At 41.2% G+C, this 15,016-nt stretch overlaps 1 protein-coding gene across 1 annotated transcript; it reads right to left on the bottom strand.

Annotated features, from left to right (window-relative positions):
- Positions 1-1,293: 1,293 nt before the first annotated feature.
- On the bottom strand, positions 1,294-14,352 carry LOC124290900 (tetraspanin-18-like). Its single transcript, XM_046727741.1, has 5 exons — positions 14,344-14,352; positions 6,705-6,968; positions 6,083-6,157; positions 5,452-5,559; positions 1,294-1,512 (listed from the first exon to the last, which is right to left on the bottom strand). The coding sequence occupies exons 1-5, from the start codon at positions 14,350-14,352 to the stop codon at positions 1,294-1,296; spliced, it is 675 nt and encodes a 224-aa protein (XP_046583697.1).
- Between the last annotated feature and the right edge of the window lie 664 nt (positions 14,353-15,016).

Here is a 15,016-nt window from a genome sequence, read left to right as displayed (position 1 = left end):
TATTAGATGGTTGGTACACTACCTTGTCTATCTATGAGATGGTTGGTACACTACCTTGTCTATCTATGAGATGGTTATTACACTACCTTGCCTATCTATGAGATGGTTATCACACTACCTTGTCTATCTATGAGATGGTTATTACACTACCTTGCCTATCTATGAGACGGTTATTACACTACCTTGCCTATCTATTAGATGGTTGGTACACTACCTTGTCTATCTATGAGATGGTTATTACACTACCTTGTCTATCTATTAGATGGTTGGTACACTACCTTGTCTATCTATGAGATGGTTGGTACACTACCTTGTCTATCTATGAGACGGTTATTACACTACCTTGCCTATCTAAGAGATGGTTATTACACTACCTTGTCTATCTATGAGATGGTTATCACACTACCTTGTCTATCTATGAGATGGTTATTACACTACCTTGCCTATCTATGAGATGGTTATTACACTACCTTGTCTATCTATTAGATGGTTGGTACACTACCTTGTCTATCTATGAGATGGTTATCACACTACCTTGCCTCTCTATGAGACGGTTATCACACTACCTTGCCTATCTAAGAGATGGTTATTACACTACCTTGCCTATCTATGAGACGGTTATTACACTACCTTGTCTATCTATGAGACGGTTATTACACTACCTTGCCTATCTAAGAGATGGTTATTACACTACCTTGCCTATCTATGAGACGGTTATTACACTACCTTGCCTATCTAAGAGATGGTTATTACACTACCTTGCCTATCTATGAGACGGTTATTACACTACCTTGTCTATCTATGAGATGGTTGGTACACTACCTTGTCTATCTATGAGATGGTTATTACACTACCTTGCCTATCTATGAGATGGTTATCACACTACCTTGTCTATCTATGAGATGGTTATTACACTACCTTGCCTATCTATGAGATGGTTATTACACTACCTTGTCTATCTATGAGATGGTTATCACACTACCTTGCCTATCTATGAGACGGTTATTACACTACCTTGCCTATCTATGAGATGGTTATTACACTACCTTGCCTATCTATGAGACGGTTATTACACTACCTTGCCTATCTAAGAGATGGTTATTACACTACCTTGTCTATCTATGAGATGGTTATTACACTACCTTGTCTATCTAAGAGATGGTTATTACACTACCTTGCCTATCTAAGAGATGGTTATTACACTACCTTGCCTATCTAAGAGATGGTTATTACACTACCTTGCCTATCTATGAGAGAGTCGCTACACTACCTTGCCCCTCTATGAGATGGTTGTTACACTACCTTGTCTATATTGGAGAGTGCCGATGTCGGTTCTGTGGCACACGTGAAGTCTGACGGCAGCTGTATGTTGGGGAAAGTTCCATTCAGTTTGCAGCAGGCGATGGGGACTTCTAGTTTAATGGTGGCGTTAGTTTGCTTTGGTGTATATTTATCATTCCACTTCGTTGCACTCTGGAATTCTGTGTAGTTGTCTACTCCGCAGCATTTAAACTGAAACACAATAACACGTGATGTGAACGATACACACATACTGGGTGAACTATATATACATATATGGGGTGAACTGTGAGCGCAAATATAGGGTGAACTATAGACACATATGGGGTGAACTACACAAACACATGCACGCGCACGCTCTCGCGCACACACGCATGCACAAAAGCACAAGCGCACACACACGATGTAGACACGAACATGGGTACTTCCATAGTTCTATATGGTGTTGTAGTACACATATTTGACTGTAGTAAAGTTTTGTAGTAAGGCCAGATGGTTAAAGTGCAGCATGGAAGTGTTGTAGTAGTACGCTGTTATAGCATAGTGTTGCAGTATAGTGTTAAGGTTGTAGTAAAGTGATATAGCATAGTGTTGCAGTATAGTGTTAAGGTTGTAGTAAAGTGATATAGCATAGTGTTGCAGTATAGTGTTAAGGTTGTAGTACACTGTTATAGCATAGTGTTGCAGTATAGTGTTATGGTTGTAGTAAAGTGATGTAGCATAGTGTTGCAGTATAGTGTTAAGGTTGTAGTACACTGTTATAGCATAGTGTTGCAGTATAGTGTTAAGGTTGTAGTAAAGTGATGTAGCATAGTGTTGCAGTATAGTGTTAAGGTTGTAGTAAAGTGATGTAGCATAGTGTTGCGGTATAGTGTTAAGGTTGTAGTAAAGTGATATAGCATAGTGTTGCGGTATAGTGTTACGGTTGTAGTAAAGTGATATAGCATAGTGTTGCAGTATAGTGTTAAGGTTGTAGTAAAGTGATATAGCATAGTGTTGCGGTATAGTGTTAAGGTTGTAGTAAAGTGATATAGCATAGTGTTGCCGTATAGTGTTAAGGTTGTAGTAAAGTGATATAGCATAGTGTTGCAGTATAGTGTTAAGGTTGCAGTAAAGTGATATAGCATAGTGTTGCGGTATAGTGTTAAGGTTGCAGTAAAGTGATATAGCATAGTGTTGCAGTATAGTGTTAAGGTTGTAGTAAAGTGATATAGCATAGTGTTGCAGTATAGTGTTAAGGTTGTAGTAAAGTGATGTAGCATAGTGTTGCAGTATAGTGTTAAGGTTGTAGTAAAGTGATATAGCATAGTGTTGCAGTATAGTGTTAAGGTTGTAGTAAAGTGATGTAGCATAGTGTTGCAGTATAATGTTAAGGTTGTAGTAAAGTGATATAGCATAGTGTTGCAGTATAGTGTTAAGGTTGTAGTAAAGTGATATAGCATAGTGTTGTAGTATAATGTTAAGGTTGTAGTAAAGTGATATAGCATAGTGTTGCAGTATAATGTTAAAGTTGTAGTAAAGTGATATAGCATAGTGTTGCAGTATAATATTAAGGTTGTAGTAAAGTGATATAGCATAGTGTTGCAGTATAGTGTTAAGGTTGTAGTAAAGTGATGTAGCATAGTGTTGCGGTATAGTGTTAAGGTTGTAGTAAAGTGAAGTAGCATAGTGTTGCGGTATAGTGTTAAGGTTGTAGTAAAGTGATATAGCATAGTGTTGCAGTATAGTGTTAAGGTTGTAGTAAAGTGATGTAGCATAGTGTTGCGGTATAGTGTTAAGGTTGTAGTAAAGTGAAGTAGCATAGTGTTGCGGTATAGTGTTACGGTTGTAGTAAAGTGATATAGCATAGTGTTGTAGTATAGTGTTAAGGTTGTAGTACACTGTTATAGCATAGTGTTGTAGTATAGTGTTAAGGTTGTAGTAAAGTGATGTAGCATAGTGTTTCAGTATAGTGTTAAGGTTGTAGTAAAGTGATGTAGAAAATAACATACAGTACAACCAGAGATTATTGAGAATTTGAGAAAAAAAAATTCACTCATTACTCACGTATTAAATGTGAATATTAGCAGAACACAACTCCAGATTCAAAGACAGGTGAACAGTTAGTAATCTGTCAAGTCACCATGGGCAGCAATGCAGGCTTCAATGCGGCGGGGCATACGACTTTCCCTCATAAGTCCCCAAACATTTTCTATTGGATTTAGGTCAGTGCTATAGCTTGGCCAATCTAATAATGTCATATTTTGGGTCCGAAACCAGGCCTGTGAATGCTTTGAACTATGTTTTGGGTCGTTGTCCTGCTGCAAAATCCAAACATTTCCATAGAACACGTGAGCAGATGGAAGTAAATGTCCCTCGAGAATATCTGTGTACGCTCACTGTTCATATTCCCTTCAAATACATAGATGGGCGTTGCCCTTAAAACAGATATGCCACCCCACACGTTAAATTTCGGACTGTACTTTGGGCGCTGATACAAAGGTTTTTCAGTTTGTTTGATCCAGAATTTCAGTGTATTAGGAAACAGCCACACAGAACTTTCATCTGAGAAAATCACATTGTCCTAGTTAAAATTTCTATGATGTAAGCACCAGTTCAACCTTCGCTTCTTTTGTTCAGGTTTCAAGATTGGTGATGGAATTCCTCGACTTTTCTGGCAACCCATTGCATGCAGCTCAGTTCTAATTGTCTCCTTACAGACAGCCACAGTTCCTCTATCAATCATATCCAGCTTTAAGTTTTCTAAACCCCGTTGTTTGTTTTTAGAAACAAAAATACCAAGCCGCCTCCTGTCACCGACAGTCAATTTTCTGGGCCTACCTGCGCCTCCCTGGTGCTCAATGTCATATCCATTTGCAAAATTCTGATCTATGTCCTTGTTATAATACTCAATCAACTTCCTCTTCTCTAAATCATCCATACTGAGGATCACTGAAAATGTCGTCTGCTAGCAAGTAAACAAAGGGGGATAACTCTTCACAAACTAATGAAAAAGGATTAACGGAGTTGTTTCTCTTGAATGAAACCAAGCACTTGATAGCTGGTCAAGGTTGTTTATACTAGAAATCCAATTAAACAAATTCCTAAAAGTCTCAATAAATTCTGGTCATACTATACGTGTATGGTGCTGGAGCAAAGAATTATAGCATAGTGTTGTAGAATACTGATGTAGTATACTGATACACGGTGCTGTAACGTAATGCTGTAGTATAGTGATGTATGGTGTAACGTAGTGCTGTAGTATAGTGATGTATGGTGTAACGTAGTGCTGTAGTATAGTGATGTATGTTGTAGTAACGTAGTGCTGTAGTATAGTGAAGTAGGGTGTAGTAACGCAGTGCTGTAGTATAGTGATGTAGGGTGTAGTAACGCAGTGATGTACTATAGTGATATAGGGCGTAGTAACGCAGTGCTGTAGTATAGTGATGTAGGGTGTAGTAACGTAGTGCTGTAGTATAGTGATGTATGTTGTAGTAACGTAGTGCTGTGGTATAGTGATGTATTGTGTAGTAGCGCAGTGCTGTAGTATAGTGATGTATGGTGTAACGTAGTGCTCTAGTATAGTGATGTATGTTGTAGTAACGTAGTGCTGTAGTATAGTCAAGTAGGGTGTAGTAACGTAGTGCTGTAGTATAGTGATGTAGGGTGTAGTAACGTAGTGCTGTAGCATAGTGATGTAGGGTGTACTAACGCAGTGCTGTAGTATAGTGATGTAGGGCGTAGTAACGCAGTGCTGTAGTATAGTGATGTAGGGTGTAGTAACGTAGTGCTGTAGTATAGTGATGTATGGTGTACTAACGTAGTGCTGTAGTATAGTGATGTATGATTTAGTAACGTAGTACTGTAGTATAGTGATGTATGGTGGAGTAACGTAGTGCTGTAGTATAGTGATGTATTGTATAGTAACGTAGTGCTGTAGTATAGTGATGTATGTTGTAGTAACGTAGTGCTGTAGTATAGTGATGTATTGTGTAGTAACGTAGTGCTGTAGTATAGTGATGTATGGTGTAACGTAGTGCTGTAGTATGGAATCTGGATCCTTCAGCCCTCGTATCGTAAGCGAACTACACTACAGTGTTGTGATAGGTTGTAATGCTACAAAATGTTTGTGGATCGAAACAGTGTGGCATATTAGGTCAGTGGGGTACTCACATTGACCATAGCGAAGTTCCAGCCGAGGGACACCAGGTCAGTGCTGTTGAAGCCTCCGTAGCTATCTGTGATTGATGTCTTCATTGGCCCTTTGATGTTGTCGTCCACCTACAAAACACAAGTGCAAGTTGTCATCTCACAAGCTTTGTGTGGTAAGCTTTGAAGGAGGCCTTAGACCTTACAGCTGGTGTGTAAACCACTAATGGTAGAGTGATGGTAAACCTAGACACATAACCAGGTTGTAAGTAGGACTCGAATAGACCAGGAGGAGCCAAGGGACGTAACTCTGCATTCTACAGCTCGGCCAACACTGTCCTCTCTACAAATGAAGTGATTTGTTTGTTTGTTTGTTTGTTTGTTTGTTTTTGCTTGTACTTTTAGCTGAGAGGACCGAAGGCTCAAGGTATACCTGTCTGAACAAGTGTTTCATGACAATTTGCACTTAAGGCAAGGTTCAGTCTGACCGGCTGATATAATGGTTCCTGGAACATTGGCAGACAAGCATGACATCCAATTGGAACAGCAGTATTAAACCTGTCAGATTTATCAGATGAAAACTCTCGCACTGACGCTGGTTTCATGTGTATAAAATAATGCGAGGAGGAACCAAGGGAAGTAACTCTGTGCGTACCGTGTCTCTGATGGTGAAGAGGAGTATGACAAACAGAACCTCTGCTAGGACGATGAGGCTGATCAGGACTGCGTACTGGAAATATAACACGACATATCATGATGTACACCACGCTGTTTCTACACATCAACATAAAAACATCAGTGATCATAATCATATTTATGAAACAATATTTTGTTAGAAGCATGACTCAAAACCCACTTCGTATTCTGGAAAGGCACACGGGGGAACTTGCATATAACTGCTTTAGATTATAGACAAAACGGGATTCTTCTTAAATATCAAAGTTTAAAAATCCAATTCGGTCTTCCAGTTGCAGCAGAACGAGGGTTTGGACCAAATCTAACCCATGGAACCATTGGTAAGAACAGTGTCCACTGACCTAGTTCCAGCTGGCTTGGAATTGGTCCCCACGACCTGCGGTAGTCGGATTCGACTCAATGAATTGTCAAATCATTAAGCAAATTGGCTGTGACGTGTCACCGTATCCCGGTTGCATGGGACGGTGCTCACTAGGTCCATCACTGGTTTATCTGGTCCGCGCCTCGTTATTTACAGACTGGCGTTACATCGATGAAATATTGTATGTGTCAACATACGGGCATCACACACATACACTCACCACTATCAACATACAGCGGACTTTGCAGCAGCCGCCGATGCAGCCGAAGATGCCGATGATGAAGAAGAAGACGCCGAGGAGGATCAGGGCGAGGGTGGCGTCTTTAAGGTAGTCGCCGAGGTTGAAGTTGGAGAGATCCACTGAGTCCCCCGCCTGTTCCATGAAACGCTGGAGGGCCGTGTATAGATCCTGGAGGTAGGGGTCCAGTATGTCTGACCCGAACCTCACGATACATCCCGCCACCAGGAACACCAGCCCGATCACCTACACGGACACACACAGATCGTTACAACAGAGCTAAACAGTGTGATTCATATGTCAATTCAGAATGCTGCCGCCAGAGTTGTCACTAAAACATCCAAATGGACTCACATAACCCCAATCCTCCAGAGTCTGCATTGGCTGCCGGTTGAAGCAAGAATTCATTTCAAGATCTGCACTCTTGTTTTCCGCTGCAAACACGGCCTAGCTCCTCCATACCTCTCTGAGATGTTGTCAACATATATGCCTGCCCGTTCTCTCCGCTCTCAGAATCAACATCTTCTCTCAGTTCCCCAAGTTCGTCTCAAACACTTTGGCCATAGGTCATTCAAATTTGCAGCACCAACCCTATGGAACAGTCTTCCTACTCCCATAAAAAAATGCTTCATCCCTAGAAGCATTCAAATCGGGACTCAAAACCTTCCTCTTCAAAAAAGTCTACAACCTATAACTGTAAAATACTCTCACGGTTATTTTTGGCTAATTGTCATATCTTCTTCTTGAACTCTAGTCACTCTTTTTATATGTAGCGCTTTGAGCATGCTCTGGATGGACTATGGCGCATAAGAAATATCCATTTATTATTATTATTATTATTATTATATACAAACTGATGAAAATATGTTTAAATCCGGGGTAAAATGTTGTTTTCCCATGTATACTTTTGTAAGCGCTTTAAAATCTTCTAAGTAAACCGGTGTTGTTGGTTTCAATAGCATAAGCGTGAAAACCGTACATTTACTGTCTGTCGATGGCATGTTGCGAAAAGAATTACTCTCTTTCTGGAAAGAAATTACAAAATAAACTCAATACACTGAATCTTAATATTTTTTTCGATATAAATATATGTGCATATTTTTCATTTTATATCAGTGTTATAGCCGGAAGGACTTGAACACGACACTGCCTGCTACTAGAAACTGCAGCAAAGCTTTACGAGTTCGCAGATTTTACAAGTAGTGAGGCAGTACTTTCTTCTATTCCGACTTCATTATTAAAGTAAAAATCACTTTTAAAGTGTTGACGTGCAATGACTGCGTCTGTATACACGAGCATGACGAACTAAGGGAGGTAACTTTTGGAGTCCTGTTTCCCTGAAGACATACAAGGCACACGTGATGTGCTCAGCGAGTGTTATAGTTCTATGTGACTGTCATGTGACTCTCATGCTTCAGATACCATCACGTCTGACATAACGTCATGCAGTACTCGAAACAAGCATCTGCCCGACATATGGTAGTCTCGGGCTGATGTGACTGGCGAATTGGAAACTGTCATATCCTGACTGTTTAAACATAATACGACATAAAGGGACGTAACTCTAAAATAAACTAGGCTCCGTCTATTGAAGTTTCGTTTGCGTGTGTCCAGTTTAGTAACCCTGCAATACGTCCGATATAGACTTTCGGCCCTAGGGGTGATATGGTTGATATAGATTTTCGGCCCTAGGGCTGATATGACTGATATGCATTTTCGGCCCGGTGGTCAATATGGACATGTGCCGACAGCCAGTATTGTATGTGCAAAATGGTCCATATTATCAGTGACCATATAATAGATTATTTATCGGTATATGAAAATAACTCTTATCGCACACATCACATGGTGTAGTTATCAGCGTGATACACATTATTCACATATATCGTCGTATATCGCCTAGCAGGTCGGATAATAGTTAACGTTATATCGTCACGTTACCATGGTAACACACGTCGTTCACATGCAGGGGCAATAACTCACTGTTGATATGCATACACCCATAGCTCCGTCTGTCTACCTGTAGGAACACAACAAAGAATGACAGGTAGAGAGTGTCGGGGTGACGTCGGTGACCGCTTCCTGGTCCGCCGGCCTTATCTACGTCGGCAGGACAGCTGCTACATGATTACGTCATAAATAAGAGAGTTGTCGACAAAAACTATATAATGTTTAGTATTTGGAAGAAGCTGACGAATAACCTAACTTCTGCTTTAAAGCATACATTAACCACAAAGCGTGGCTATATTCAGGGTTATTCTTCCGAGACCACATTGACACACAGACACAGACACAGACACAGACGCGCGCACACACACACACACACACACACACACACACACACACATATATATATATATATATATATACACACACACACACACACACTTGTCGAGCGCCTGATCTGAACAGTCAAAATAACAAAGCAGGCTGTCCTTATCTCAGACACTTCATCACGATAACCTCACTAACGAAGACGGAAGGAAAAACAGATAAGAGGATAAACAAGACGGTTGAAATGTCATTGTTATCAGCCAACAGCACTGTGCGTTATGATGTAAATTAGAAACTGATTGAGTATGTTGTCGTCAATGATGTTTAATGTCGAACTGAGATTACATCCCGATTGTCTCCAAGTATCAGTTATCGAACTTTAGCAACAACGGACGAACAATAAACCATGGTGTCGTTGTACAAATGTTTAGCGATCTCAGTACTAAGGCGATCTTCACCCCCACATTTTAACATAGGTGTACGACTGCCGAGGTGCCAAGGCTGCTTGGTGGAAGGGCATTCTGGTCACAGACCCAGTCGACTCGATAATCATTTCGACAAGGCGACACCAACGTCAAGCAGTTGATACTGTGCCCCGGCAAAAAAACAAAACTCTTATTTCTGAGAAATGATATTTTGTTATCTATAAATACATTCTTCAAAAAAAGAGACGCAAAACCCAAATATCAATGAATATTTGGTGTTATTCAAGGACGTGTAGATCAGCGGAAAACAAAGATACATGAATGAAATTTTGTGGAGCAATGCATTGCTATCTTGTCCATATGTCATGAGAATAACAGTCATCACAGTCATTACTGCTGTCCACCAGGTGGTGTTGAAGTCAGTACCTCGTATGACCACCTCCAGCTGCTACCACTGCCCGACACCTCCTGGGTACAGATCGAATCAGTCGTTGGATGTTTTGTTGTGGAATCCTTCACCATTCCTCCTGCAGCATGTGGAACAACTGTTGAAGATTCTGTGGTGGAATACGACGTCGACGTACCCGTCTATCGATCTGATCCCAAAGGTGTTCGATTGGGTTAGATCCGGGGATCTGGAGGGCCAGGGGAGGGTATTGATGTTGTTATTGGCCAGGTAGTCCACGGTGGCACGTGCTGTGTGGGGCCTGGCGTTGTCCTGTTGGAAGAGCTGCCGTTGACGGTCAACAAAGTGAAGGACGTGCGGACGGAGAATCTGGTCGATGTATCGATAGGCCGTCAGATTGCCTTGGACAAGCACAAGTTCCGATCAGCGGGTGTATGAGATCGCTCCCCACACCATAACACTTTCTTCACCGAATCTGTCCACCTGTCTAATGCAGTTAGGAGCAAAACGTTCATGACGTTGTCTGTAGACACGGTCTCTACCATCACGTCGCCTGAGGAGATAACGGGATTCAACCATATGCGCCTCCAGTTTGCCAGGTTCCATGGCAGCGCCGTGTTACACCATCTCACTCGTCGACGTCGAAGTAGTCGTGTCAGGGGGAGGACGTTTGGCAAGTATCCCTACTTCTCGGAGACGGCTCCTGATTGTCTGATCGGAGACTCTTCGGGCTCCAAACTGTTCTTGTGCTGTGTCCCGGGCGGTACGATGGCGGTCACGTAGGTGGGTTACCCGGATGTACCGATCTTGGGCAGGTGTGGTGACTCTAGGTCTTCCTGATCTTGGACGGTCATTTGTCGAATTTTTTTGCTTGATTCGCCGGCTTGCAATCGTCCAATTGCCCTATTTCGATCGGCAGCGTTGAGACGTCCCATTTTCGTGTACAGTACTTGCAAAGATCGCGGATAAAATTGTGAGATTCATTTGGGTCTTTTATAATCACATGCTTTACTCATGCTTTGCACGTGAGAAACAATCATTGTGCCTGATATTCGTGCTGCATGACATCCACGCACATCATGACAATCCTGATCGATAAAACCGTTCAAAATCATTTTTGGTTGCGTTTGGTCAAGCATGATCTTCTAAAACATTCCAGAAACAATGTACAACCCTAAAATAATGTTTGAGTTTACATATGTGTACACAATTGTAAGTATCATTCTTGAATTTCATTTTGCGTTCCTCTTTTTGAAGAGTGTATATTTTTTAACCAAACTGGGAATGTTTACCACCGTTCGACTTATCGGGCTCGGAGCTGGTTCAGATAAATCCCTGTGCAAGGACAGTCAGGAATATTTGTGTACCTAACAGTCCAAGATCCAGGAAGTGTAACATGAAGTCCAACATTGTGCAACACGAACAAAGAATGTACCTACACAATACCCCGTCGACAGTGAGGAAAAGACACTACGCTTGTCAGGCTGTGAGCGAGCACGTGAATTACCAGATTGTTTATGCATAACAGTCCCACCCATCTAACTTACCGTTAGCGCCGGCCTCCAATAAGTGCCGGGGGTAAAGCAACTGTTCAAGAAATAAGCGCCGGGTCTCTAATAAGCGCCGGGTCTCCAATAAGAGCCGGGTCTCTAATAAGCGCCGGGTCTCTAATAAGCGCCGGGTCTCTAATAAGCGCCGGGTGTGCCACATGTTTACAAAGGAGTTTCCAAATAGAATACTAATGGTATTTACTACTAATAATAAAATCTATATTTATATCCGTGGAAACTTTAAGCGCCGGGTCTCCGCAGAAAGTTTCATAGAAATAATATCATTTAATAAATTAATTTCATTTTGGGGAAAAGATTCAGTTGTTTGTTTAATTGGCCTCCGTTCTTCTAAAGGTATGTCAGATATTTCATCATAAATAGAATGAAACAAAATATACACAGGGTTTCGGAAAGATCTGCAACTGAGGATTATTATTATTATGAAGAAGGACAAGTCTTGGCTTGGGCGTTTAACAGGTTCAGTGAAGACTACACCTTCGAAGATAACCTGTAACCTGTTATATAGATTCTGTTACCAACTGGTGCAACAACATGAATCAGTTTTCACCGTAACACGAGAATCTCTATCTCTGTGGGCAAGTCTGTTTTCTCCCAAAAATCTCAGCCTGGCTTGGACACTGCAGGGTTCAAGTGGATCTCAAGCCTATGTTGTGACATTTAAAAATTGCTCTTTGGTAATAAAACGATCAGAGATTGAGGACAATGGTGAATCCACGGGTCTTGTCACAAATACATGTATATGATCAGTTGAAATTTAATAAGAGATTTCAGACATTTTTATTTGATTTAAACAACATGAATGTGCATTCAGACACTGCCTTGTTTCTTATTCAAACATCTTGTTAATGCTAAAGTGACAGTGCGACAGCGAACTTCCGTGTGCGCAGGCGTCATAAGCGAACCTAGCTAAACCGGCACTCTGTCAAAACCGGCATTTTTACTTGGTCCCGACTGATGCCGGTATTTACAGAGTACACTGTACGTCACTTTCTGAAAACGCCATGAACCTCATCTGTGATGTTACTGACGCAGATTCTCGGGACAACGGACCTGCTGTCTCACATCCTCAAGGGACTCTCATACACAACATAAACTGGACTGATGTGAGCACCATTAAACCATCATTGATACCAAATGAAAGCTATTGTACAACTGTGATGATAATAATTATGCAAATCATGCAGTGTATATTCTTTCTAGGGCTAGGTGCCATGCTTGGAAAAAGTACTTTCCCCGTCATTGTTGGCGTGGACAAGTCAACAAGTGTACCTTACACAGCAGAAGTACAAATAGCTCTTGTGATAATATCTTTCCTTCTTTCTGTTGTCAATGTGTTCCGCAGTATAACATTCATGTCGACTGAACTATTATGGATGACTGGCTACCAGCTGTTGGTGACTCCTGTGTCTGTTATCATGCAAGGGCTGTTCACTGCAGACCTTCTACCCTTCCCTGTGGACATGGTACCTCGGATAGGAGGCATTGCCGCCTTCGGTATCTTCAACGTGGCGCTTGTAAGTGATTTTTTGCTAGCAATGGCCTGAAGAATAAATGCATATTGTTCGCCAGAGTTCTTTCGTTAGGCGGTGCGATCTTAGTTGTGGTGGGTGACTGCAAATGTGTCAGCTCCGATACCAGGAACAGGGAGTAGCAAATATAGCCACTTTGCTGATCACAGTCATTCATGTTGTCAGCCAGTATGGACTTTTTAAATGTAGCATGAAATACCTTTGATATATAATTAGATTATTCTGCCAATGAAAAATTGGAACATAAGTTGAACAAATATTTCTTGTGATATACGCGTTGATATGGTTTATGCCAATTCTTTTTTTTTATTAGCCAAGAACGTTTCAATCATGTCAGTTTTCATCGGCTTTCATTACTCATGAAACTGGTACAAATCATAAAACAATATATCGTTACATCGAAATCATTCACTCTAGAATACACATTGATTGCAATACTAATACAGGGATTCCTGGAATCATTCGTCAGTTTGCTTGTTTGTTTCTGTGCTGTTAAACGCCTCATTCAGCAATATTCCAGCTATACGGTGGTGGTCTTTAAATAATGGCGTCTGGACCAGACAATCCAGTGATCATGGGCACCAAATCTACGCAACTGGGATTCGACATGTGTCAGACAAGCCTGACCACCCGATGCATGTCAAAGAAATAACCATGACTTATTTTGCAACTGAGGGCACGTAATCTCCTTTCTTCCTTTACCTGGGAGTCGTTTCCATTTGTACATCCTTTCGTTTCTCAATTATTTGTTTGATCTAAATTTGATAGTGCTTAGTGTTACTTTACCTTGGTTGACAAGGGACATTCGTTGCAGTGTATGTACACAAATTGTCAAGTCGCTCAAGTCACTCCACAAATTGTATTCGTACGCCATATTCGTACAGATCCCTCAATCATATGTATCTGTTTTGAATCATATGTATTGTTTGCCATTAAACTACTGATGATAACCAATCGTTGTGAAGTTCTTTCGTAAAGACGGGCTGTTTACCCTTTCATACAAGCTGGGCAAAGGTTTTACTTGCAGTTTGATGACATATTACATTCAGGAGCAACAATGTGATAATAAACTATTATCACCTACTGCATAGGGAATATTTAAGGTTTATATCAAGCAAACATCCAAACACTTTCTTAAGGGAAGTGAAAGTATATTCCGACGAATATAACGTAATTTGGCAGTGACTTCCGTGACGGTGTGTCATCTGAGATGTGCTTTGTTTCTCATTAAACTACTGGTGGGAATTGTTTTTTGAATAGTTTTTAATTAAGAGGGGCTGTTTACGGATTCACAGAAGCTGGACACAGGTTTCCAGTTCCAGTACACAGTCAGCCATTGCAGTTTGACGACAAATTACATTCAGGATGAACTGTGTGAATGGTCCTTGAATCTTCGTTTAGTTCAGTTAGAGTTACCTGCATCATGGCGTAATCGTTTCTGATCAGACGAACAAAGAGCAAGGGTCATTCACCAAATCTGACAGTGTTAGTCTAAGTGCGCGATACAGACCGCGATTAACACTACGGGCCTTTCCAAACGTTAGCGTGAACTTGACATACATTGCTGGCTTTATCCATTGCAGTATTATGGTAATTATGTTTACAAACAACGAAAATAACTTATGTCAGTGTCAGTTGTCTTTCCAGTGTAATTCGAACTGCCAGTAACGCCCACTGTGAGCATGTTACATGGAAATTGGCCAGTAGTTACAGGTGCTCCTATAAGTGCTCGTTTAGTCCAAGTGCAGAAAGGCAGAAAGATCTACACACTGTCTGTTACACAAGCCGGATGACACTCAGACTCATTCATTGTGTAACTTCGGTCGTGGGAGCCGTGCCAATTTCCACTTGTCAGATCAAGTGGTGGTATAAGCACTTTTAACCATCGAACCACACATTTTGACCTATTCTGAAATTGTCTTGAATTATTTGATGTCCATTTGATCAATATGTGATCAGACTTCCAGTTTTGTAATGCTGTGGGGGTGGTGGCTGAGTGGGTTGGATCGTCGACTTTGTGTGCTGGAGATTAGTTGCCTTATTGCAGCGTTTAAAATTCCCGCCTGCCCGACCGTCCGGAACGGTTTAT

This window comes from Haliotis rubra, unplaced genomic scaffold (genome assembly GCF_003918875.1).
Source record: "Haliotis rubra isolate DU_JTF1 unplaced genomic scaffold, ASM391887v1 Scf478, whole genome shotgun sequence".
NCBI classification, from domain to species: Eukaryota; Metazoa; Mollusca; class Gastropoda; order Lepetellida; family Haliotidae; genus Haliotis; species Haliotis rubra.
Note: the sequence above shows the minus strand (reverse complement) of the source record. Positions and strands in the feature narration are given on the sequence as shown.

Excerpts from the sequence above, each read along its gene's own strand:
- LOC124290900 (XM_046727741.1), bottom strand. Across the intron at positions 5,560-6,082 it reads TCTTCACCATCAGAGACACG|GTGGACGACAACATCAAAGG; the intron begins GTACGCACAGAG and ends TGTGTTTTGTAG. Across the intron at positions 1,513-5,451 it reads GGAACTTCGCTATGGTCAAT|TTTAAATGCTGCGGAGTAGA; the intron begins GTGAGTACCCCA and ends ATTGTGTTTCAG.